Source organism: Bos indicus, chromosome 28 (genome assembly GCF_029378745.1).
Source record: "Bos indicus isolate NIAB-ARS_2022 breed Sahiwal x Tharparkar chromosome 28, NIAB-ARS_B.indTharparkar_mat_pri_1.0, whole genome shotgun sequence".
NCBI lineage: Eukaryota > Metazoa > Chordata > Mammalia > Artiodactyla > Bovidae > Bos > Bos indicus.
Window position 1 is genome coordinate 9,269,217 of NC_091787.1, and position 27,844 is coordinate 9,297,060.

General features: G+C 41.7%; 1 protein-coding gene across 1 annotated transcript in view; it reads left to right on the top strand.

Moving 5' to 3' along the window:
• Nucleotides 1–12,974, top strand: part of EDARADD (EDAR associated via death domain) — a 66,288-nt gene extending 53,314 nt beyond the window's left edge. The window contains exon 6 of the mRNA XM_019953686.2: nucleotides 12,132–12,974. Within this exon, the coding sequence (XP_019809245.2) occupies nucleotides 12,132–12,514 (383 nt within the window). The 3' untranslated portion in view covers nucleotides 12,515–12,974. The remainder of the gene's footprint in view (nucleotides 1–12,131) is intronic.
• The last annotated feature ends 14,870 nt before the right edge of the window (nucleotides 12,975–27,844 follow it).

The following is a 27,844-nucleotide window of genomic DNA, read 5'->3' on the forward strand; positions in this document are numbered from 1 at the left end:
TTTTCTTTTCACTCCCCTGTATTTAAAAAATTTCTAGTATGAGTGGGTATCAGAAAAACCTACCCCCAAAACTTTCATCTGTATATTCAAACATATATATAACCAATGATCTGGTGTAGGCACATACATATAATGAGTAGTAAAATAACCTAAAAGGTGAACTGTGATGAGCCTGAGTGGTGAGAATGTGAAAAATTTTTTTCCTATAATCATCTGAGTTTTTAGATTTTCTGTGACAAGTACATATTTCTTTTCTAATTAAAAAAAATCCATAATTAAACTTTTTAAAGACTAACATCCTGCCTACCAATGTGAAACGTCAGCTAAAATGAATATGAATCAAGTAAGTTGGTTAGTAATATCTGTAAACCCTTCCAAGACTCTTACGAGGTCAGGTCATTACTAGATTAATCAAATTACGGTTTGTCTCTAAATGTCTTTACCTGTGTCAAAATGAAATGAAAGATTTTCAGAGAGAACAAACTTTTCACAGTGATAGCAGGTAACATTACCTAGAGCAGAACCCATCCTGCCGAAGTCAACATCTTTGCCACCCAGCATGATGCTTTGCCCAGAGGAATGTTCAGGTGTTTGGTTGGGTGTTTTTTTTTTTCCCCCATAAATAAGCAAATGAGAGACATTGACTTCAGGGCTTTGCTCTTGGAAGATGGGGCAAAAGCAAATCCCCATTGTTTCCTCTTTTTTTTTTTTTTTCCTAAATATCTATTTATTTGGCCCCACCGCGTCTTAGTTGCAGCACACGGGGATACTTAGTTGTGGCATGCAAACTCTTTGTTGTGGCATATGGAATCTAGTTCCTTGATCGAACCCAGGACCCCAGCGTTGGGAGTCTTAGCCACTGGACCACCAGGTGAGTCCTGCCGTATTTCCCCTTTGAATGAGAGCAGCCACCTAAGTAAGGTTTACTTACTGTTCCACTTGCACAAATTTAGCGTTTGCCAGGAACCAGGTCTCGTTCAAGTACTTTTGTTGTTCAGTCGCTAATTCATGTCTGACTCTTTGCGACCCCATGGACTTCAGCAGCCAAGTTTCCCTGTCCTTCACCATCTCCCGGAGTTTGCTCAAACTCTTGTCCATTGAGTCCGTAATGCCATCCATCCATCTCATCCTCTGTTGCCGTTTCTACTCTTGCCCTCAATCTTTTCCAGCATCAAGGTCTTTTCCAATGACTCTGCTCTTTTTAGAGATGCCCTTAGAAAAAGTGTTAATGACAACTCTGTGGGTTCAGTTATTCACCAGGTGGATACAACAGAAGTAGCACTGGGTCACATGACTGGCACTGGTCATGTGACTGGTACTCCATCGCATAGGTCCTGAGTGGGATTCAAGCCCCAGGCCTGGCCTGACCGCCCACCCCACCGCCACCACCAGCACCACCCCACGCTGTCTCCCTATTGGTCAAACCCATCGCCTGTGAAGCACACATGTCAGATGCTTGAGTGTCATACCCAGGGGGTGAAGGTCAGACTTCCAGCTCAGAGTCTCAGGCTGGAACAAAGCCAAAGTCCACCCGCTTCCCCCGAGTCAGTCTTTGAGCCACTGAAACACTTTTTGCAGATGCTTGCTACTTTCCCATAATCAGGCCCTTGGTCTAGCCTTACTTAACGCAGAGCCTGGCTTTTATTTAATTCTTAAATAAAACCTTAGTTATCTGCCATCCAGTTTATATCTGGTAAAAGAAAGCAATGTACGCAGGATGGAGGGCTCTAAGATAAAAGGAGGGATTCAACCAGAGTGAGAAATGACAGCTGACAGTTTGTAATCAAGGGAAGAATAAGAATACAATTCAGAATCAGCTACTACCAGAAAAATAAAGCCCCCTCTTGGAACCATTGAATGCAGAAACCAGCCCCCAGGAGTCATAAAAGTTTTACAGTGTTTTCATGCAGTTTTTCAAAATGAAAACATTTGGGCATTAAAAGAGTATGACTCAGTTATAAAAACCAGACAAACAAAAAACTCCTCGCAAATTGGAAAGTTAGAAACCTTTTCTAGGGACTTACCTAGCAATCTAGTGGTTAAGACTCTGCACTCCTAACGCAAGGGGCACAGGTTCGATTCTTGATTGGAGAACAAGGATCCCACGTGCTGCAAGGGGCAGGTGATATAAAAAAGATACGTCAATTCTGTAAACTACAGAAATTAAAACAAATAAATAATTTTAAAAACTAAAAAAACAAATAATAACCTCTTGTTCTTGCCTCTGGTGGCGCTGTTTATCACTTGGACCATGACTCCCTCCCTACCTCTTCACAGTTGCCAGCTTTGCAAGACTTGACTTTCTGACCACCTTGCATAATTCAGCACTTGCCTCTTCCAAACCTAATTTCCCTGTAGAAGTGAATGTGCAAAAAGATTTTCTTTTTTTTCAACTGAGGTCTATACGGTGACTCAGTAATACGTGGTGTCACGTAATTCAGAATGCAAGCTCACGTAAAACTCTCTGCTAAACTTTAACCTCGGTCCTTTCTTATATGTGTGTTTTGTTTTGTTTTGTTTTTAAACATACCTTCTATGCCTCAGTTTGGTGAGATGACAGAGTGGCCCAGTGTGATTTACTTGCCAAGATCCATCCAATTTGTCAGTTAGATTTCCTAGTGCTGCTGCCAACTTGATGTCTTCTTAAAAGGGTGTTTCAGAGAGGGAAAATGAAATCATATTGTTTTTCCCTTTGGTTAAGAGATCAAACACCCACCGAAAGCCCTGGGGTCAGTTTCTTAGTAGATAAAAATAATTCTTCACCATTTTCGAGCTCAGAGCAAATAACTACCTCTGATGAGTCATGTGGTATGCACACACCCCACTGATCTCTCAAAGCCATAAACTGGCATTTTAAATATATTTATTTCCAGCCATGTTAGAAACCACACGCAGAAAAAAGCGTGAATTTACACCATTAACAAACACAGCTGTGGAAGTATTTGACAGTACTTTGACACTTGCTGGTATTTTCCAAATCTCATAATTTATAGACACCTAGGAGTTATTTTTTCCAATGAGTCAATTCTTCGCATGAGGTGGCCAAAGTACTGGAGTTTCAGCTTTAGCATCATTCCTTCCAAAGAAATCCCAACTGAGGAGTTATTTTAGTTATTTTAGAATACAACATGTTTTGCTATTTGCGAAGCTGCCAGTATAAAATGTTTACTATTTAATTGTTCGTGCCAACTGAAGACCTGGTTATCACGGGGAACATTATTGTAAATGATTTGAGAGCTCGCAGTGGCACTGAGCACTGTGGAGGGAAATACCCGTGTAGTAATAGCTCCCGAAAAGCCAGGGTGTACAAGATAAAACGGCACCTCCCCTGCAGGGAGACACATTAAGTCAATCTGTGATACACTGCCAGCACCCTGACTGGAGCTATTTTCCAGGCTCAGCCAGTCATGACCCTTGTGGGCTCTGCATCTTGTTCCAATTCACAATTAACTGTTAATTGACCAGCATTTCATGGTCTGCCAGCCGCCAGCTTGAGGGTTAGGCACTGCGTCTTTGGACGTGAGCTGTTTCTTACTGTGTTTGAAATGACATGCACATACCTTGTCACTGAGCATGTTTGATTTCTGAACTCTTCTTTAAGGTATGATGTAAAAGGTGTGTGAGATGAAGAATAGTGGAAGAAGGGCGAAAAAAAAAAAAACCCTAGAAAACCCATTCTTCTGTTTGTGAGTGTGCGGAAATATTATCCACAAACTCCCAATCACCAAGCGCACACTGTATTCTTCAAAGAGAAGTAGGTGGCATTCCAAAACCTACTTTTGCTGGCCCATCTGATTGAGAACTTCCTCAGTAGATATGGTTTAAGGCAATGGTTTTCAACCCTGCTGCACATGAGAATTTCCAAGAGAGCTTAGAAAACTTCCCGTGTCTGGCCTGTACCCCAGACCAATTAAATAAGGATATTGGTGGTGGAACCAGACATCAGGATTTTGTAATCTCCCCAGGGGAGAGTGGGGGTAGGGAGGGGGTAGAGAGTTCCATTTTTAGCCAAGGTTTGAGAACTACTGCTTTATTTATTCATTCATGCCTGTCATGCATGGGATCTTAGTTCTTCAACCAGAGATCAAACTCGTACCCCCTGCATTGAAAACTCAGAATCTTAACCACTGAACCACCAGGAAAGTCCTGAGAACTGCTGCTGTTATGGTTCCTTACCCACAGCTACTAATGCTTTGTTGCATACATACCATGCACTGCTGCTGCTGCTAAGTCGCTTCAATCATGTCCAACTCTGTGTGACCCCATAGACAGCAGCCCACCAGGCTCCCCCGTCCCTGGGATTCTCCAGGCAAGAACACTGGAGTGGGTTGCCATTTCCTTCTCCAATGCATGAAAGTGAAAAGTCAAAGTGAAGTTGCTCAGTCCTGTCTGACTCTTCGAGACCCCATGGACTGCAGCCTACCAGGCTCCTCTGTCCATGGGATTTTCCAGGCAAGAGTACTGGAGTGGGGTGCCATTGCCTTCTCCAACTACCATGCACTAGGATAAGGCTTTAAGGGATGGTCTCACTTAATCCTCTCCACACCTTTATGAAAGTCAGTCCTCTCAATTGTTCAGAGAGGGAGGACATGGCTGTACAGGAGTACAGGAGTAACTCGTCCAAGCTGCATACCTGCACAATGTCAGCTTGTATCGATAGTTGGTCAGCATGCCTCTAAAGCTCATGTGGCTCTCTCTGTGGTACATGGTGTACTCCTTCTCCATAGCAACCAGTCATCCTTCTTCTGCCTTGTATATACTCAGCACAAGAAACCTTTCAGTTTGTCTGAAACTTTCTAGATAACTCTTCATATGCTGCTCAGAAGTTTCTGATTTGATTATTTCTCTGTGTCATGTTCTTCATTAAATAGATTTACTCAGCAGACATTAGTGAGTGCCTACTGTGTGCCTGGAATTAAGTGGAGACATTAGACATCTAAGTCCCTTTCCTCTTGGACCTTATATACTGGTTGGGAGTGACAGACAGTAAACACAAGTAGTTACATGTGGTGGTAGGTGCCTTGAGGAAAATAAGTGAGTGTACAGTGGGGTTTGCCTGCAAGGAAAGGATGCTGTGTTAGCTACGAAGGTGCACCAAGATCTAAGGAGCAAAGGAGCCAGCCATGTGGAGATCTGAGAAAGGAGGACTTCAGAGGGAAGACCCAGCTAGTGCAAAAGTCCTGAGGCAGGGTTGAGTATATGTTCTAGGGACAAGGGTGGGCAGTGAAGGGCACTTGGAAAGGCAATGAGCTGGGAGGTGTCAGCAGAGGCCAGATGACACAATGACACACTCTCCCACCCCCACCCCCCCCCGCATTCTACTTAAAAAAAGTTGTAAAACCTAACACCCTTAAATAACATTTACATAAGACTTGACAAAAATGCTTTCACACCATTCACCTCATTTAATTCATGAGATATAGGAATTATTATATTATCATCTCCACTTGATAGATGAGGACTCTGAAGTCCAGGGATGTTAAATGCCATTTAGCAGTCAAGCCCTGGAAAGCTGGGGCACCAGGGTTTGAGTAGCCGCATCTGATGCAGCTGATTCAGGATTATGCATGTGAAGCAGCTGTCCCCAACCTTTTTGGCACCAGGGACTGGTTTTGTGAAAGAGTTTTTCCACCATCTGGGGGTGGGAGTGGGGGATGGTATCAGGATGTTTCAAGTGTGTTACATTTATTGTGCGCTTTATTTCTATTATTATTCCATCAGCTCCACCTCAGATCACCAGGCATTAGATCCCAGAATTTGGGACTCCCGATATAAAAGGGCACAGTGCAGGGCCGGTTATATATTAAGCGTTTGATAAATGACAGTTACTGTGATGATAAAAACCACTGAGAAATTTGGCCCTTCTTCCACTGATAAATTCTTCCTTAGTTCAAGCCAGGACTCAGACTAAACTTATAGAAGGCAAATCCTTCCAGAGTTTTGGCCTCTAAGAAGTTATTATGAATTAATGGTGCAATCTGTTCTTGTTTTTCATCAGTGGAAAATATGCAAGTCAAGTGTCAAAATATGACAAGCAAGGACCCTACTTGTTAGAGAATCTAAGTGAATTTTTGTACATAACTGACTTCTCTCTCCTCAATAACACTCTCCTTTCCTTCCCCCAAATCTAGAATCAATCTGTTTTTTGTATTTTTCTGTTAACAGCCAACAGACACCAGTAAATTTCTCTTTCCTTTGCTAGTTATCTCTTCACATCCTAAAATGCATCACACAGTAATAAGAAACCTACCTTGTCTCTGGAGGAGAAAGAACAATTCTCATTCATTCATTTAGTAAACAGTTTTTAAGTTTCTCCTGTACAGATACCCTGAGCTTGCCACTGAGTAACATCCAATAATAATCCCATTTTTCCCCCCATTTCTTAGGAAAACGTCTTTGGTTCTAAATGTTTCTCCTCTCATGATTTTTCTTACCCCAAAGCATCAGCCATCCTTTCCTTGTATGCACACGAATACATGATAGGTGTTTACAGGAGGGCAGGACAAAATATATTTCATAGGGGAAAAAAAAAGTTTGTCTGCTTAAGTCCTCAGAGAACTAATTATAGTTTATGATTCAAAAGGCAACTTAAATTCATGACTGTTGGCAGTTTGTATAGATTCCAGTTGGGAAAATGGCTTAGCGTGTGTGTCATTGAAAATAAAAAAGCAAACAATAGAGTTTTGACACATCATACGTTTTAAAACAAACTGATAAATGGATGGTGGTGGTGTTCAAAGAAATAGAAGTTTCTCATACACTAGAAGGCTTAGAGGAGCTTCACAGAAACATTAACGATTTTCATTTTCTTGACACTAAAGGAGAAAACATTGCTAAAACCCTGAGTCTTACAGAGGTAATACAGGGCAGACCTTCAGAAAGCAATACTTTTCATTCTGGACTTAGAGATATAAATCGTTTATTTTTTTGTGACATTTAAAAAATATATTTTAAGTATCCAAATAAACATTGTAACTATAGAAAATTAGGACCATCCATTGTTAATGTTTTTATGCATACTTCTACATTTTTCCTATGCCCATGAATGTGTGTATAATATATGCTTTATGTGGATAAAAATGACTATATTATTTTGTTTTTACAAAAACTGAATTACACATACCCTTTGGTAAACTGCTTGTTTTCCTACGTGACAGATTATTATTTTGACTCTACTTTTTTCTGTATACTCACCTTTATTTTTTTTAACTTATTTATTTTTAATTGAAGGATAATTGCTTTACAGTATTAATGTTGGTTTCTGCCCCACATCAACGTGAATCAGCCATAGGTGTACATATGTCCCCTCCCTCTTGCACCTCTGTCCCACTTCCCAGCCCCACCCCACCTCTCTAGGTTTTTACAGAGCCCCGATTTGAGTTCCCTGGATTTTGACTCTACTTTTAAATAAGGGCAAAGAAAAGTGCACAGTTTCACCCTTGTACTGCAAAAGCCACCTTCAATGTTAGAAAGCTCTTTATAAATAAATTTCTGTCCCATCATGGAGCTAAAGTCTTACTTCCATATACACCACACCATTATTAATGGAGCGGAAGAATAACTCTCACTATATTACACAGAAATGTAATTCAACATTTTAGAACTCTAAGATATGTACACATTGCAGGAGGATATGGATCTTTTCTCAGGGCCCTGAAGGTGCAACAGCAAAGATCATACGGAATATCTCACTGCAAGGCAAAGTCAGGAGATGCAAACACAATGATGAGACGGTGGGTGAGACGGCATTGCAGGCAGAGCCAGGGGATTTCATGAAGGGGTGTTTCTGAGGTGGGTTTCATAGGATAGATAAGTTCAGTAGCTGAGGGGAATTTCAATGAGAGGAGTTCAGTGAGAGGGAGAGAGAAAGAAGAGAGATGACTGATCAGAGAGAAAACATCAGAAAATCATGGAGGAAATCTTTATTTTCCACCTATGCAATTGACAAAGATCTTTTTAAAAGTGTTACTTGGTGCTGCTGCTGCTAAGTCGCTTCAGTCGTGTCCGACTCTGTGTGACCCCATAGATGTCAGCCCACCAGACTCCCCCGTCCCTGGGATTCTCCAGGCTAGAACACTGGAGTGGGTTGCCATTTCCTTCTCTAACGCATGAAAGTGAAAAGTGAAAGTGAAGTCGCTCAGTCGTGTCCGACCCTCAGCGACCCCATGGACTGCAGCCTTCCAGGCTCCTCCGTCCATGGGATTTTCCAGGCAAAAGTACTGGAGTGGGGTGCCATTGCTAACAAAGGTCAACTGAGATATGCACCATCACTATTCTCTGTTTGGAGTGTAAATTGGCACAATATTTTTCTGGAAAGCAATTTAGGGTATATGCACTGATAGCCTTAAAATGGTCATACTTTTCAGCCTAATAGTCCCATTACTGGAGAGATAATTAAAGAGGTGGCCAAAAATTTAGATGTAAGGGTCTGCATCAAATTGTTACTCATAGTCATGCAACTATGGGGAAACCCTGGATGTTCAAGTTTACACAAAATTCATAACTGAATATAATTTTAATGTTCTACCCTGAGCTTATATTTTTTCCTTTTCATTTTATTAAACTTTGAAACAAAGAAAATACAGGTTGTCTATTCAGGAAGTCAGTAGTCCCCCTTCTCTGGAGCCCAGATTATATTCAAGGAAGTCATGGGAAATAAGATGGGAAGAGAGGTATGGAGAGCTTCCAGGGGAGATTGGGACCCTGGTAACTGGTTGGATAGAGAAAAAAAGTCTGTAAGGATGCTGAAGAATTGCAGGTGCCATTAGGGGACTTGAGGTGCTTTGTGTGCACAGTATATAAGAAATATATAAGTACTGTATTGGGCCCTTTGAGTTGGAGATGTCATCTGAACATCGAGAGACGCTTTCTCGTAGTCAGTTCTGGGGCCCAGGTGAGCTGGCAGGGTTGGCCATTCATTTATTCACTCAATCCACATTGGTTAAGTGTTTGCTGTGTGTCAAGGGCTGTATTAGATCCTGCAGATGCAAAAAGAAAGGGTCTTCCATTCTAGTGGGAGATCTTTGTAGAGGCTGTTGGGAGTGGAGAAGACCAAAGGGACGCAGTGCAGAAGAGGAAAGCTTTGGGCTAAGAACAGGACTAGAGCACCTCCTTGTAACTCCCAGGGACTTGGCATGAGACAGGCTGGGATCACAGTGTCTCAGGCAGACAAGAAAAGGGATGTGGCCAGGACAAGGTAGGATGTGCCTGGGGATAAGGGGCTTGAGTTCTGGGAAAAGAGTCTTCAGTGCAATAGACAGTGTTCAAAGGGGCACAAGAGTCTTGGGCTCAGTTCTAGAGGCAGGCAGGCCCAAGGGGAGTGATGTGATGGGGGCATTAGCAGCAGCAGGGGGTCCAGGTGATCCTCCAAGCCAGGTGGGGATCTGCTTGTCTGGATTTATCTACCCCATCAGAACTGGACTGTGGTCCGCAGGTGGGGCATGGGGAACTGGGTCTGGTCTCTACAGGGCTGGTAAGAATGGGGCTGGTCAGATGCTGCTCGCCAAAGAAGGTGAAGGTTAATAACATGGTGAGGCATTGTAGGCAACAGGTTTTGATTTCTCCTTTTAGAAGTTTAATAGTAAATTGGGACTTGCCCAGCAGTCCAGTGGTTAAGACTCTGAGCTTTTACTGCAGGTTGTATGGGTTCCATCCTGGTTGGGGAACTAAGATCCCACATGCCATGTAGTATAACCCAAAAAATAATAACAAATATTTTTAAAACAGTAAGGAAATGAAGAGTAAGAGAAAGGCCTTCAGTGAATTATAAACCAGAGAGTGGCAGTTTGAGGTTCTTATTTTTTATGATAGAGGAGTTATATACCTATCTGTGGATAAAGGAAAGAGAATCAATAGAGATGGTGTCTGGAGGTGAGGGGAAAGAAAGGAGGTATTTGATGAAACAAATCATGGGGAAGGTGGGAAGAGGTGGCCTCAAAGCGGTAAGTGAAGCTTGGCAAAGAGGAGGGATGCTGCACTGATACGTTGGCTCAGTGCTGAACAATATGTTTGTTAATGTAATACATGATTTTCATTATCGTAGAAATATAAACACCACTAGAGAAAGTTTGGAAAATAGAAGCATAATCCCAGGTGGTGCAGTGGTAAAGACTCTGCCTGCCAATGCAAGGACACAAGTTCAATCCCTGGATCAGGAAGATCCCCTGGAGGAGGGCATGGTAACACACTCCAGTATTCTTACCCGGAGAATCCCATGGACAGAGGAGCCTGGTGGGCTACTGTCCATGGGGTCACAAAGAGTCGGACACGACTGAGCACACAGCTCACACCTGAGCACACCCCGACATGCACACTGAGAAAGTTTGGAAAATAAAAACATAATCCTACATTAACCACAGAAGCTATGATTATTTTTGTACATTTCCTTCCATGGTAATATTAACAGAGACTTTTCCCATAGTTTTAATCAGAGTACATAAATTCCTTACTTCTTGCATTTTTCACTTAACATGACAGCACACACATTTTCTAGGTTGCTATATAGTCTTCATAATTTCTTAAATAATATTCCTTCAAATAGTAACAATAATTTATTTCACTAGTCCCCTTTGATTTTAAGTTTTTTTTAATATATAATAAGAGTAAGACTATAATAAAAAATGTTCAAGTACATACCTATTTTAAATGATCTCCTTTGGCTGGATTCTCAGAAGTTATATTAGTAGGTCAGAGTATGAGCATCATTTTCATGGCTTTTGTTATCTTTTACTTTGTATTTGCCTCAAATTTTCTAGTTCTCAATTTTATAATAGCCAGAGTGACTCCTTTTTTTTTTTTTTTTTCTCCAAATTTTTTACTTTCCTAAGTTGGGCAGTCCACACAGTTCAGTGTAGAAAAAGGCATCATAACCTCCCAGAATTTTCCAAGCCAGTGATCTTTAGTGTTGCCTTTGGTGGTTAAATATACCCGGTGAGAGGGGCTAGGAAATTCAGTGCAGTTGCAGAGTTTTAATTCACTTGGGTTGCTTCACCCACTTACACCTGTACTCTGAGTTGTCTCTTGCCTACTAACCTCTTCCCTCTAACCTATTTACTGCTTACCTACTAGCTTCATCCTCTGCTAACATGCTGGCAGATACTGCAGGGAGGCCAGAGATGATGGATGGGAAGGTGGCCCTTCCTCTGTGCTGGGGCAGCTCTTCTTGGTGAAAGCAAAAGTGTTAGTCGCTCAGTCATGTCTGACCCTTTGTGACCCCATAGACTGCAGCCTGCCAGGCTCCTCTGTCCATGGAATTCTCCAGGCAAGAATACTAGAGTGGGTAGCCATTCCCTTCTCCAGGGGATCTTCCCAACCCAGGGATTGAACCTGGGTCTCCAGCATTGCAGGCAGATTCTTTATCATCTGAGCCACCAAGGAAGCCCCCTTCTTGGGGAGGCTGAGCTCAAAGCCACCCACTCACCCAGCCCACTGCACACTCCTCAGGGTATTGGCTCCACTTCAAAGGCAGCCCTATGTGTTAAAAAAAAAAAAAAAAAAAAAACACATAAATAAAGGCAAAGCCATGATAAGGTGGCCATAAATCTGAAAAGTCTGGCATTATCAGTTATCACTTATTTTCAAATATGTGTGTGGAGTGGATATTCCAGTTTTGGGTTTTGCATGTATTTTTTTTTTTTTTTTTTAAATAAAGACCTTTTGAAGAATTGTGTAATACTTTACACTCTGACATTCTATGCTTGACTTTAAAAAGCTGACAAGGCTGACTTGTAATATGGAAGGGGCGAGAGGGTTGAGGAGCAGGTGAGAATGGGCTGGTTTCTCCTGGGATGGCTGACCACCCCCCCCTCCACTGGCTATCTGCCCATGGAGAGAGCTCTGCTCTTTGGAGCCCTCATCTGGCCAGCAGGCTCACAAACGTGCAGCCCTGGGGGACAGAGAGTCTCAGAAAGGAACACTGGCTTTATAAAGTCTTGCCACGCTTCCAACAGAGCAGCTCTTCGTGACCGCAAAGAACAGGGGGTTATTGGTGAATATGTAGAAGTGAGTATCCTGAAATAGGTGCTGTGCTTACCCTGATGCTATGAGCAATTCAGTAGGAGAATAAAGGACCAGAGATAAGCATGTGTCTGGGGCCTCTTGCTGACATATGCACCCTGTGGTTTACCCTGCAGATGTGAGCAAGGACGCGTCCTGCACGGAGACCTGTTCCTGTCCCTCCTGTTCGCTCCAAGTCCCCACCATCAGCGACTTGCTCAATGACCAGGACTTACTAGATGTGATCAGGATAAAGCTGGATCCCTGTCACCCAACAGTCAAAAACTGGAGAAATTTTGCAAGCAAGTGGGGCATGCCCTACGACGAGCTGTGCTTCCTGGAGCAGCGACCGCAGAGCCCCACCCTGGAGTTCTTGCTCCGGAACAGTCAGAGGACGGTGGGCCAGCTGATGGAGCTCTGCCGGCTGTACCACCGCGCCGACGTGGAGAAGGTGCTGCGCAGGTGGGTGGACGAGGAGTGGCCCAAGCGGGGGCGTGGAGAGCACCCCAGGAACTTCTAGACCTCCGCTCCTTCTCATTGGCCTCTCGGACATTGAAACAAGCGCAAGTTAAGGAGCAATGTGAATCTGTTCTTTTTTTTTCTCTTTCCCCACATTGTGCTGCACGCAGGATTTTAGCTCCCTAACCAGGGATCGAACCCATGGAGCCTGCACTGGGAACGTGGAGTCTTAACCACTGGACCTCTGGGAAAGTCCTGACTCTGTTCTTTTTCAGGTTTAGGAGAAGGGCCCAGAATCATGGACACTGGTTTTCCCTAGAGCTGGCAATTTTGTGGAGAGGTTGGGTATGTTTTTGGTGGTGGAATTTCCTTTAGTTTTGCACATCTGTTTTAATTTAATATTTGAATCTGGAATTGGGGAAAATGCGTTGTAAGCTCCTACGGGGACCAGGGCCAAATCTATAATCAGAATGGATTCATGCCATGATGAAAATAAAAGTTCCCCTCCTTTAAATACTGAAGATTGAGATTGGAACTAAGATGGTTGATGGCCCCCCAAAGTCATCCACAAGATCCCTGATGAGTAATGACACTCCCACAGCTTAGAAGAAACCCACAGAGAGCAGTCACCCTTTAGTCTATTACTCTTTTTGTTATAAAGTGCTCAAGTGAATTTACAGGTTACTGGCATTATGTTGTGATACACTCTAGGACACAGGTGCCGTCTTTCTTATCCAAACACTTGCATAATCTGGGCGCTGTCAAAGGGGTCTTTGCTCGAGTGTTTTCGAAAGAAATGTTTATAAAAACAATTGGTTATTGGGAAGACAAAGCCAGGAGTTAGCAGGGTAATAAGGACCACCACGGGAAAGGTATTGACAAAGAGTTGGCCCTTCCAGTATCCTTGACTTTTCAAAAGTTAATTTAATATTTACGTCTTTTCTTTCGGGTCAAGTGTTTTGCCCCAGAGAGAAAGCTCAGTTGAGAAATAAAAATCTGGGGAGGGAGGAGGGGGGAGGGGTTCAGGATAGAGGGGACACATGTATGCCTATGGCCAGTTCATATTGATGTATGGCAAAATCCATCTCAATATTCAGATATTGTACATCACAATTCAGCCCATGGGTGAAAGGCAACCCCCTCTAAAACCTACTATCTCAGCTTAAGACAGAGCCTCAGTATTACCCAGCACATTAGCCAAGAAAGAGAAATATTTAATGACGATATTGTAAGGGGAACTGTGCTTTAAAATCCAAATTTTAGAGGATTTAAAACCAAATGAAAGATTAGATCCAAAGAATATCCAGAATTCTTGTTTGATGGTTTACTGTGGAAGGTGTGGAGGATGGGAGCCTTGGTTTACTTGACAGTTTCATAAAAGTGCTATTTGGTTTTGGCTGTAGGCTTAGAAAATTAAGGTACTTCATCTAGTTTGAGAGGATTCTGTATAAATCCCTGACTAAAAGAAGCAAAAATGATGACTAACATTGATAGGAGTTCAAGAAAGATTAGGATTAATTCAAAAAGTTATTTTCTAAACCGCTGACATTTTTTCCCCACTGTTTACAGCAGTTACAGAGGTTGCTGGTATGTAGTCATCAAATGTTATCTCTAAACTTGCAAAATTACTGTAGAGACCTACTGATCTCTTCTGATTTAGTCGGTGTTAGTCACATCTAGCTCGCCAGATTTAGCAGATAAATGCCATGTTTATCAAAAGATGTACCCAAAGCAGCAGTCAGAGATAAAAGGTAAGTTTTAAAAACTGGGTTCTTTTGCAACTTGATGTCCAATGGGGCGGTTGTTACATGTTGATTGTCTGCTGTGTTCTCGGCACTGTACAGAACATTTGATTTTGCACCATGTTCGGGATCCCAGGTGGAGCGATGGTAAAGGATCTGCCTACCAGCGCAGGAGACGCAAGAACTCGGGTTCTATCCCTGTGTTGGGAAGATCCCCTGGAGTACGAAATGGCAGCCCTCTCCAGTATTCTTGCCTGGAGAATCCCATGGACAGAGGAGCCTGGTGGGCTACAGTCCATAGTGTGACAAGGAGTCAGACACAACTGAGCGTGCACAAGCATGTACACACGGTGTTTTCATTAGGCTGCGTGTGACGTGTTCTCATACGTTAGCCCAAAATGTACTATGGGAAAGTGCAGATGAGCCTTTCACATTTATTATGGACATTTAGGGAAATGGAACCAAAAGGGTGTGCTTATTTAGTGTTTTGTGGTTCCAGACCCTCAAGTCAGAGGGTCATCTCTCCTTGGATCCTGACACCCCTTCGTGATAGAAGGAGGGGGTCCCAGCATGACAAATGTCCCGTGGGACATGTTTCCAAATTTCCAAACTGCAGATTTCAATGTCAAAGCTGACATTTTTTCAAGTTTTTTTTTTTAATGTGGACCATTTTTAAAGCATTTTGAATTTAAAATTTGTTTTTATTGAATTTGTTATGATATTGTTCTGTTTTATATTTTGGTTTCTTGGCCAAGCAGTGTGTGGGATCTTAGTTCCCTGATCAGGGATTGAACCCGTACTCCCTGCATTGGGAGGCGAAGTCTCAACCACTGGACCACCAGGGAATTCCCCCCAAGCTTAGACAGAACTTACCCTCATAGATACCTGAATGTGGCTATGGTTCATAAATGTCAGCTGAAATTACCTTTGAGTTGGATCAGAAATGTTAAGACAAAAGAGTGCAGATGGTTCAGCTATGGGCAGAGCTAAGAATGCTCCTTTATCTTTATGTTCAGGAATTACAGAGAAACCACGAGACCACAGAGCACCACCCACTCATCTCTCCATTTGGCAGCATTACTTCCAAAGCCCTGATGGCTAATAATTTCCATCACTGGCTATAAAAGCTTAAGTGTCTTTTATAATTGCATAGCGGAAGTGCCAGGGTAGAAGGGATTAAAAAAAAATAGGAGTTGATATAAGTATGTTGTTTTAATTTCACTCTATCATTATTTGCACACATCAACATCTACATTCATTGGCATTTACCTTAGGAAAAGTTGTAATTATTAACAGTATGATATTAGCAGAGAGAGATTTAACCAAAAATTGTTTTTAATTAAAGTTCATTCAGATTCTAGACTTTGACCAAATGAAGGATGACTTTCATCTGTGTTACATACAGAAACAGCAAAAGTAAATCTCAACTGAAATAGAACTATAACACAATTCTGTAATAATCCCAAATAATTTTCTTTAAAGTTTATTTTTAGTAGATAAATACTGTATTAGCCTGACTATGATGATACTTTACAAAGGTCAAAGTGGAAAGGAAGAGAATTACTTTATGCCTGATTGATCAAATAATTGTTAAACTGTATTCATTAATACTTAAAAGCTTTGTTCTGTAGGAATCCATGTTGAATTGACCACACTATGAACTAATCTGCTTTTGATGAGGTCCTTTCGCTATTAGAAGGATGAATTCTTTTTAGCTAAGTTCCAAGGTACACTCTTTTAAACAAAACTCTCACCTGAAATGTCATGGTGTTATGTGTGGCAATATGCATTTTAGTTGGTTGCAATAGAAAATTACTACTTGCAAGGGAATGGAAAGCAAAGTAGACACCACACACACACCCAGGACGTATGCACACAGAGGAAGACTCACGTGGAAGGAAGAAATGGCAGCCACTCCAGTAAGCTCGCCTGGAAAATCCCGTGGACCGCGGAGCCTGGTAGGCTACCGTCCATGGGGTCGCAAAGAGTCGGACACGACTGAGTGACAAATAAAGCACAGAGTTATTTAAATTATTAAATAACTTAATTTAAATTAAGTTAAATTTAAATGACTTAAATTAATCTTAAAATTATAAGATTTTAAATAGGGCTTAAATTGTTTACCTGGATCGCCCATCAGTATTCAAGATAACTTGTATGAACAAGTCTTCCATTTTTGTGACACTAAATAATAAATATTCAATAATATAGAGGGACTTCCCTGGCGATCCAGTGGTCAGACTCTGTGCTTCCACTGCAGGGGACCCAGGTTCAACTCCTGGTTGGGAAACTAAGATCCCAAAAGCTACATGGCCATAAAATAATAACATAGAAAATGCATGGTCATAGACAAAGATGCTGCGCCTCTGTTACCCTGTAGGGTAATTTTTATGTGGTGCTGCCCTCTGCTGGAGAATGAAATTTATTTGCATTCTTTCAGGCTTGGTTAAGACCAGCCTGTGTGTGTGTCAGTCGCTAAGCTGTGATTCCATGGACTGTGGCCCACCAGGCTCCGGCTCCTCTGTCCATGGAATTCTCCATGGCAAGAATACTAGAGTGGGCAACCATTCCCTTCTCCAGGGGTCTACCTGACCCAGGGATCAAACCCCTGTCTCTTGCGTCTCCTGCACTGGCAAGCAGATTCTTTGCCTTCTGAGCCACTGGGGACCACCTAACCCTAAGACCAGCCTAGAACCAACCTTCTATTGATTATTGGTTGTATGTTAGAACCCTTAGAAGTAGCCCACTAAAAAATCAGAAGAGTGCACTCATTTTACAGACTGACAAATATTAATGGAATGAGGCTGGCATAATTGAGATAAGGGTTCCTGTCCCCTGAAGGTATCCCCAACATGACAACATCCATCACTCAGATGAAATGTGGAACAGTCAACCCTAGTTCCTCACTCTGGGAATTCTCCCTAAACACTCAGTAGGACTTTTCCTCTGTGGAAATTTAAGGTTAGCTGTCTGTGGTCTCTCTTGCTTTCAGTTTAATGATGCTTCGTCTTGAACATCACAAGAATAGTGGCTTCTGTGTAAAAAGGCAAAGGGATTGATCTCCCTCAATTACAGCAGACTTCAAGGCAGAGTGCTAGCTGTGTCTTCCTCTGTGATACATAAAAGAAACACAGTATTTTAAATACAATCCTAATAACTAAGATCTAGCAAATTTTCTTTCTCTTTCAGATGAGTGAATATATGTCATTTAGTTTTGAGGCAAGACTATCCTCCTTATATTAATAACATTTTCCCACTTCTGTCCTCCCTGTTCTAGAATCTTCCTCTCCTCTGGGGTCATGTTTCTGCTCTCTGTATTGCTTGTTTTAGGGCCAGTTCTTAGTCTTTGAATCAGATTTCTTCTATATGCCTGTGGCCTTCTTAATCCCGGTGACCTGCTAACATTAACTTCCTTTTTTTTGCTTATACATATAGAGGATTGTCTTTCATATTTAATGACACTTTGGACCTAAGAACATTGAAACTGTTTTCTACCCTTGTAACCAAAACATCTGCAACTGCGTGTAGAGGAAGTGACTGAGAAACAGTCTCCCTCCTGATTCTGTGATTTCTTGCCTGGGAGTTCCAGCTCCACCTTCTGAAATGTGTGCACTTGTGTATAAATGGACAAGGGCAAATCTTGCTTCCCATTTGTTTGGAGGGTTGCGGCCGTGATGCTGAACCAAGTGCTGGGCAAGTGGGGTCCCATTGCCTAGAGGAAGACCCAGAGCAGAGGAGGGGAGGCTGTTCCCTTTGTCCCCATGGCCATCTTAGCCAAGGACACCCCTGAAATCAACTCCACAGTTGAAGAGATCAAAGCAGTCAACAGCGCAACTCGAAATGATTGAGTTTATCAACCCTTTTGGAAATGTAAAGATTATAGCTTCTCATGGTCCCTGAGCTGAGCTGAGCTCTTCTGCTTGATGTGACCTCCAATGACCATTTTCCTTTGAGATGTACCCTTGAAAGCTCCGTGGAGGACTTCTTCAGCAGTGCTTTTATATGACTGAATTTTTGTGATCCTTTATATGTCTTCACGCTGTACTTTTGAAGATGCCTTCATTTTGATGTCTTGCATGATTTTATATGTTCCTTTATAAATAGAGATTAAACTATCATAATGGGTGCTACAAAATTAAATGGGTGTCCACCATAACTCTAATTGGTGCTTTTATGCAGATTCTAACACAGTCGTTGATTCCTTTGTTCTCTTGGTCAGTCATCAGTCAGAAACCTAGTGACTTTCTACAATACGTCCCAGGGATGCAAAGATAAGCAACACCTTCCTACCCTCCGGGAGTTTTAGATGAGGGAGAGTCATTGTACATGATGAGAGACATTCCTGGAGAGGGTGCCACACACACCCAGGAACGGGCAGAACAAAGTGAGAATCGCTGAGGTAGAAGGAAACTCGGGTGAATAAGTAGTCTGATGAAGTGTTTTGGATGTTGTAATACCTGCATGTGAAGAGTGTTTTCACAGTCACCTTCTGCCTCTCCTAACTTTCTCTCTCTGGCCCAGGCTGGTCTACTGAGCTGCCAGACGCCCCAACTATCAGCTTGACATCTCCATGCAGCTGCTTCCCAGGTACCTCAAATCCAACCCGTCCTGAAGAGAACCCATGGCTCACCTGTCCACATTTCCTCTTCACCAGAGTTCCCTATCTGACCATCTACCTTGCTGGTAGACCCCCTCCCAAATATCTCCTAAATCTCTTCCCTCTACTCCATCCTCACAACCGTCCTAAGCCAGGCAGCCACCCTTTCTCATCCTGCAAGAGCCTCCCAAGTGGTCTCCAACCGCTGGACGAATCCTGCCACCCCCACATTAACTCCTTTGATGGGCTCCCACTGAAGATAAAATCCCAAATTTGCAGCATGGCCTCTAAGGCCCCGTGACTTGCGTGTGTGGCTTGTCATCGTGTCCACTCTCCCACAGCACCTGAAGCTTTAGCCGCACTAGAGTGAGGTCCTCAGCTCCCCACACTGCAGCTACACTCAGACCTGGTCCCGCCGCCCTTCCCTAGCCCAGCCTCTTCAGGCCCCATGTCTTGCCTCTAACACCGCTATTACCAGGAAAGTGCCCCTGCCTCCCAGACTTGGTTGTCTTCCTGTTATATTTACCCCACAGCACTCATCACCGTAATAACCTGATAACTGGTGTCAAGCCCGCTGGGCTGCAAACCACAGATGGGGCCTTGTTTGTGGTTCACTATTATCATTAGCACTAACTGGCCTGGAGTGATTCGAAATATGCTGAAGAAATGAAATGGAACTAAGAAAGTAATACTTTAAATAAAGTGAAAGCTTAAAAAAATATTTTAAACAGTATCATGGTTCTTGAGGAGGAAAAATGTTATAAATAGAAAATACCCCAAATGAGGGGTTTTACATACCAAACCGTGAATGCCTCTGGGACACAGGACACTTTTATTTTAATGAGGTTCATCCCCTTCCATTCATTTTCTGCTTCAAAGATTAAAGCAAAAATCTTCTGGAATTAGATGGCAATCAATCTTTCACAGAGTTGTGAACCTACTACAAAGCCCCTGAATTGTGGGCTTTAGAGTGCTTTTTCACACGGTGAAGTTTATGTTATGTGAATTGTATCCCAATAGGAAAAAAAAACAAACCTAAAGAATAAAGCTGTCCCCACAGGGGAGAGTGAAGCAAAAACAGCAGCTCTGAGCAGCTGAGGGAAGCCAGGCAAAGGCGGAGGGGAAAGTGAGGAGGAGGCTGGACTTGAAGCCAGTGAAGATTGCTCTGTGCGTCCAACTAAGCAGGGTGCCTTCCGTCTCCCTGACAGCCAGGATGCTGAAAGCGCTCTGGACCCCTGCTGTCCTCTGCAGAGCTGAAGATCCTGCTTCTCACAGGGCTGTGGAGCGAAGAACCCTGTTCCAAATATCACCATCTATCCCACCTCTTCACCTGCAGGCCCCTCAGCCTCTCTCCCAGGAAGACACACACCAAAACACCAAGACAGCCAAGCAATCAGGGCAGTAGCAGTTGGATTTGTCCAGGGTACAGAAAATCATCATGTTTGCTGTGGACTCAATAAAGTAGCAACATGGGAGAACCGACCGGAAAAGGAAACAAAGAGAAATAAATGGCAAGAATTGGTTCTTTCTCTATGTGTATGTCTCTGAAAAAAGCCAGATCAAAAAAGGATTATTCTTCTGGAGTGACAGATTTGGAAGAGCTGCTTATACCTCTTTTAGATGATTTCTGTTTCTAGTTTTAAATAGAAACTAATAGGGGAAATCACAGTAAGTCAGTCAGCAAACATTTACCGAGCATTTACTATGGGCAAGCCCTCAACTGAGTTCTGAGAATACAACGATAGACCCCGACCCTCAAGGGATCAACAAATCCAGGAATGAAGACAGGCAAGAAAACAGGCATCTGCTGTGTTAGGAAGCCAAAGTTTATCTTTGATAGCTAGAATTTCAAATTCAGTCAGTATTTTTATGGGGGAACAAATGGTAAGTTCCATCAGGACAATTTAATAAAGGAACTAGCCACAGGAGTGAAAGGAACCCAAGGAGGAACTAACAGATGTAGGCATCTTTAGGTCTAAAGGAGCAAGTCGAGGGAGAGGTCAGTGGGAATGCAGATGGTAGCTCATGTTTTTAGCACTAATTATTTGATTATAACACAGTTTATCACTCACCTTACTGAAGGAGATCTTGGTTGCTTCCAAGTTTTGGCAGTTATAGTTACGTTATATGCTATGTAAACATCTATGTGCAGTTTTTTGTGTAGACAGAAAGTTTTGTGCTTATTTGAGCAAATACCAGGGAGTGCAATTGCTGGAACACACGGTAAAAGTATTTTGGTGTTTGTTAAGGTCTTTGATCCATTTTTAAGTTGGGTGTCTTTTGTTGCTTTTGTTTAGCTTTAAGAGTTCTTGATATATTCTGTGTAAGTCCTTTAATAGAGGTGTTCTTCGCCAGCATGCTGTCCCAGTCTGGGGCTTCTCCTCTCATTCTCTTGATACTGTCTTTTGCTAGCAGAAGTCTTTAATTTTACCGAAGTTCAGATTATCAGTTAATTATTTCATGAACCCTGTCTTTGGTGTTGTATCAAAAAAGTCATCACTGTACCCAAGGTCATCTAGGTTTTCTCCTGTATTACCTTCTAGGAGTTTTATAGTTTTCCATTTAACAGTTAGGTGTAAGACCCATTTGGAGCTAATTTTTGTGAAGGATGTAAGGTCTGTATCTAGATTCATTTTTTTGAATGTAGATGTCTGATTGTTCCGGAACCACATGCTGAAAAGGATATCTTTACTCCATTTTATTCCCTTTGCTCCTTTGTCAAAGACCAGTTGCTTCTTTTTATGTGGCTTTGCTTCTGGGCTCTCAGTTCTGTTGATCTGTTTGTTTATTCTTTCGAGAATACTATGGGATTCTTGATTACTGTACCTCTACACCAAGTCTTGAAGCTAGGGAGTGTCAGTGCTTCTGTTTTGTTCTTTCAATAGTGTGTGGGCTGTTCTAGGTCTTTTACCTCTCCATATAAACTTTATAATTAGTTTATTGATATCCATCAAATACTTGGATTATATTTGATTTCGATTACATTGAGTCTATCAATCAATTAGGGAAGAACTGACATCTTGATAATATTAAATGTGCCACTTCTAGGAATCAATCCCAAAGAGATAGTGTGGCTATATTCAAAGACACGTACCCAAAGTTATCACTGAAGCACTACTTATGACAGATGAGAAACAACCCAGGTATCCACAGGTTAAGTAAACTATGGAATGTTGACACAGTGGAGTAATGTGGAGCTATAGAAATGAAATGAGGAGTGTCTTTGTGTACTACTGTGGAGTGATCTTCAAGCTATATGTGAAGTAAAAAGAGGAAAGTACACAACTATTCATGGCGTGCTACTTTTTATCCAAGATGAGAATATGAATAGGTAGAGGTAACCATCCACAAATGTTACCTGTAGAAAGAGGGAGGAACTAGGATGGAGAGCACAGGCGGAGAAGTTAGAATTCCTTGAATGTATCTTGTAAATTTGGCTTTGAATTCATGTAAATACATCACAAAATTATAAACCAGAATTAAACCAAAGTTAAATAAATACAAAGCAAGCCCCAAGAATTGAAAGCACAATGAAACAAATGAGTGTAAATAGTATATTAAGGTGGTGGCTTACTCACAGAGATACATTATTTCAATTACTTAAGAAAAATTGTGTTTAACACATAACATAAAATTTAGCAATTGATGCTTTTGAACTGTGGTGTTGGAGAAGATTCTTAAGAGTCCCCTGGACTGCAAGGAGATCCAACCAGTCCATTCTGAAGGAGATCAGCCCTGGGATTTCTTTGGAAGGAATGATGCTAAAGCTGAAACTCCAGTACTTTGGCCACCTCATGTGAAGAGTTGACTTATTGGAAAAGACTCTGATGCTGGGAGGGATTGGGGGCAGGAGGAGAAGGGGACGACAGAGGATGAGATGGCTGGATGGCATCACTGACTCGATGGACGTGAGTCTGAGCAGACTCTGGGAGTTGGTGATGGACAGGGAGGCCTGGCGTGCTGCGATTCATGGGGTCGCAAAGAGTTGGACACGACTGAGCGACTGAACTGATCTGAACTGAACTGAACCATTCTAAGTGTACAGTTCAGTGGTGTTAAGTACATTCACACTGTTGCACAACCAATCTCCAGAACTTTTTCATCTTTCAAAATTGAAACTCTCTACCCATTAAACAACTTCCCATTTCCTCTTCCCCCAGCCAATGGCAACTACCATTTTACTATCTATGAATTTGATGACTTTAAATGCCTCCTATAAACAGAATCACACAGTATTTGTCTTCTTGTGACTGGGTTATTTCACTTTGCATAATGTCCTCAAGGCTCATCTGTGTTGTAGCATGTGACCAAGTTTCCTTCCTTTTTTAAGGCTGAGTAATACTGTATCATATGAATATGTGACGTTTGGTTTACCCTTCATCTGTCAGTGGGCATTTGGGTGGCTTCCACCTCTGGGCTATTGCAAATCATGCTGCTATGAACATGGGTATGCAAATATCTCTTTAAGAGCCTGTTCTTAGTTCTTCTGGATATATACCCAGAAGTGGGATTGCTGGATCATATGGTAATTCTATTTTTAATGTTTTGAGGAACTTCCATCCTGGTTTCCATAGGGGTTGCACAACTTGGTACTCCCAACAGTGCAAAAGAATTCTGATTTTCCATATCCTTGCCAACACATTATTTTCATTTTATTATAGCCATCCTAATGAGTGTGAGGTGGTACCTCACTGTGGTTTTGATGTGCATTTATCTAACTGCTAATGATGTTGAGCACCTTTTCTTATGTTTGTTGGTCATTTGTATATTATCTTTGGAGAAATGTCTTTTAAAGTCCTATGCACATTTTTGAACTGGATTATTTGTCTTTTTGCTGTTGAGTTGTAGGAGTTCTTTATATATTCTGGATATTAACCCCTTGTCAGATGTAATTTACAAACACCTTCTGCCATTCCACGGGTTGCCTTTACATCCTGTAGGTTGAGTCCTTTATACAGAGAATCTTTAGGTTTGATGTCCTATTTGTGTATTTTTAAATTTATTATCTGTGCTTTTGGTGTTATATTTAAGAAATCATTGCTAAAATCCAATGTTATGAAGTTTTCTTCAAGGAATTTTATGGTTTCAGCTTTTGTGTTTAGTTCTTTCATCCATTTTGAGTTAATTTTTATAGAGAGTGTAAGATAAGCATCCAAATTCATTCTTTGGCATGTGGATATGCAATTTTCCCAGTATCATTCATTGAAGGGACTGTTGTTCCCCCACTGAGTGGTCTTGGCACCCTTGCTAAAGATCATTTGACCACACACACGAGGGTTCATTGCAAGGTTCTCTCTTCTGTTACGTTGGTCTAGGTGTCTGTCTTTATGCCAGCAGCATACTGGCTACTCACTTACTTTTTGCCTACATTTTGCCTACTCACTTACTTTCTGAAATCAGGAAGTGTGAGACCTTCAACTTTTTGTTCTTCAAGACTGTTTTGGTTTTTCAGGGTCCCTTGAGATTCCATATAAATTTTTGGATTTTTTTTTGTTCTGCAAAAACATTGTTGGGATTTTGATAGTGCTTGCAGTGAACTTATAGATCACTTTGGGTAGTATTATCAAATTACTTTAAAACACAGAAATGTAATTATTAATATGTGTGTGTGTGTGTATATCTGTATCTTATGAGATATAGCCTAAGGATAGAAAAAAATTGCAAATAAACATTGGTTTGGTTTTGTAATCATATGGTTATGATAATATTTATCCTTTTACCCTGAAACTATTATATAAGATAAAGCAAATAAGTAATTATACTGATTTTGTTAGAAACTTTTTTACAAGAAAAGTGAGGTATAAATATAAAAAAAGCTCAGTGAAAACATTGTAATACTAAAGTGAAAGAAATCAGTATAAACTCAGATATTTAAAAAATAAAACTCTTCTTCTAGCTCTATTCACTAGGCAGTCTAGAAACCAACCCAGATGCCATGAGTATCCCTCATCAAAACTTTGGTCTCTATATGCCATTTCCCACTACAAGTTTCCTTGGAGAAACTGCTAAATCTAAGTTTGGCAGGAAATGAAAATGGTAGCTTGGGACATCTTGTCATACCAGAGAGCAAGGAAGCTAAGATCACTATGTTGGGTCAAAAGAAGTCAGAAGCCAACTCCAAGGGTTGGTTAAAGATGGGATACCTTAAGTATCAGGAAAAATAGAAACATATCAAATATATTAATATTCATAATGATATTTTAGAAAACTAACTCATTGGTTACCTTTTGTGGAGGCTAGGAAACCAACTTATTAAGAAAACTAAGTAAAGGGAAGGAATCAAGCAAATGACCTGCCTTTCTGGCATAAACTTCAGCTTGGGGTTACCAAATAGGAAACAATATTTCCTTATAGATGAAATCCAGCTTATAAATGCAGGAGGAATGTTATCACTGATATATCACTTTTCAGTTTTTCATGAAATAATGGATCCAGGCAGTGGTGGGGAGAAAAATAACTGATGGGAACTCTGTACTAGATCAATGGATCAGGCTGAGAACATCTCAAACCACTGACCAGTCTCGATATCATACACAGAAAAACCACCAGTGTTGCACAGCCAATGAGGTTTCCCTGCTGCTGCTGCTGCTGCTGCTGCTAAGTCGCTTCAGTCATGTCCAACTCTGTGTTACCCTGTAGACGCCAGCCTACAAGGCTCTACCATCCCTGGGATTCTCCAGGCAAGCACACTGGAGTGGGTTGCCATTTCCTTCTCCAATGCATGAAAGTGAAGTCGCTCAGTCATGTCTGACTCAGTGGCCCCATGGACTGCAGCCTACCAGGCTCCTCTGTCCCTGGGGTTTTCCAAGCAAGAGTACTGGAGTGGGTTGCCATTGCCTTCTCCGGAGGTTTCCCTGAGGTGTGGTTATTGCTAATAGGAAAGCAACCAGGGGACTTCCCCAGTGGTTCAGTGGCTGAGACTCCGTGTTCCCAGTGCAGGGGCCTGGGTTCAATCCCTGGTCAGGGAACTAGATCCTGAAAGCCACAACCAAGAGTTAGCATGCCATAGCTAAAGATCCTGCCTGCAGCAACTAAGATCAGAGATCCTGGTGCCACAGCTAAGACCTGGTGCAGTCAACTAAATAAATAAATATTTAAAAAGAAGAGAAGAACAACCAGACTTGAAGCTTCTTCTGCTGACTTGTAATTGGAAATACATTCCACTATGAAGTCATCTGGGCAAGAAACTGAACCTGATCTGATTAACATGAAAGTCTAACAAGGAGTTTTGAAGTTTTTTCAGATTAATGGAGTCTGAGATTCGCTTCAAAGTGATCTGGGGGTGGGGAGAGAGTGGGTTAGGAGCAGATGAAACAAGATAGGACTCGCTGATAAGATATGTCCATGCTGGACCTAGCTGTGAGTGGATGTGAATTCATCCCACTCCCTCTTATGTGTCTGTTTTGAAATTTTCAAACTAATTTTTTTTTATTTTGTAAGTATTTGGACTCAATAACATTTTTCTATTTGGAAAAACCACCTGGATTTCTTACTTGCTCCAACCTGTCACAAAAATTCTTCCCTTGAGCTTTTGCTTGTCACTTTATTTTATAATGAGCTGTGTAAATATAAGCTGGAAGGAGATTAGCTGTGTGCAGGAGGGGTTGGTTAACTATTGAGAGAGGGAGACTGAGGGAGGCCTTTTAACGATTTTATGTATTGCAGCAACTATGAAGGAACAAAGATCACAATGAAGATTAACAGTTACTAATATCACTCTTTTGCACTTTTAAAAAATTCATATATGTGATTACTGAATGTCTAACTCCCACTAGATTTAAGGAAAGATTGGGCTTTCCTTGTGGCTCAGATGGTAAAGAATCTGCCTGCAGTGTGGGAGACCTGGGTTTGATCCCTGGGTTGGGAAGATCCTCTGGAGAAGGAAAAGGCTACCCATTCCAGTATTCTGGCCTGAAGACTGCCATGGACTGTATAGTCCATGGAGTTGCAAAGAGTTGGACACAACTGAGTGACTTTCACTTCATTTCATCTTCCCAGGTTGCGCAGTGGTAAAGAATCCATCTGCCAATGTAGGAGACACCCTGGAGAAGGAAATGCAACCCACTCCAGTATTCTTGCTTGGAAAATTCCATGGACAGAGGAGCCTGGCAGGCTACGGTCCATGGGGTCACAAAGACTGAGCGACTGAGGACACACGCGTGCGCACACACACACACACACAAACATACATACATACATATATATATATATATATGGTTTTTTTTTTGGCCACACTGTGCAACATGTAGGATCTTATTTCCTTATTTCCCCAACTTGGGATTGAACCTTGCCCCTGGCATTGGAAATGCAGAGTCTTAGCCACTGGGCCATTGGACCTCCAGGGAAGTCCCTGGGAAAGCTATATTTTTTTTCCCAGGGAAGTCCCTGGGAAAGCTATATTCCACTGTATCTCTAGTGTGTAGCATTTTGTTAAATTTATATAAATGTGTGTGTGTATACGTAAATTTTTAAAGGGTTCTATTTTGTTTTGACTTTTAAATAATTTCAGATATATTCTTATATCAAATAACAGTATAACATGTTCTAGTTAACATACCATAGCCTGCCAAGGCATTCAAGAAAAGTATTTTGAATATGGGGCAGCATCTCATTCTTGGAGCCACTGGGATAAATTAATCCACACTCCTCTGAAGAGCTCTCCTGTCTCCAAGGTTCTTTTATCTTATGACAAAGCCATAGTTCTAGAAGCTTGTTTCTCAGACCTGAAAAGACTAGATTTGGGACATGATCCTGTAGAACATAAGAGGTAAGCCTAATCAATCAACACAGGGGGTCTAGGGGGTGAGAAAAGACTTTGAGTTCTATGCGTGGTACCAGTATTGGGGTGTGGGAGACATTAGTTCAAAGCTAGAGGATTCAAAGAGGACATGAGTCCATGTAGAATGGGGGTGGGGAGAGTCAGAAGAAGTAGATGACACCAACCATAAAAATTTCCTTGGAAAGGAGACACACGTATAAGAAATATGAGTGCTATGATAGTGTGAAGAATGCATTCCTAAAGACTGCATAATTTAAAGCCTGCAAAATTCAA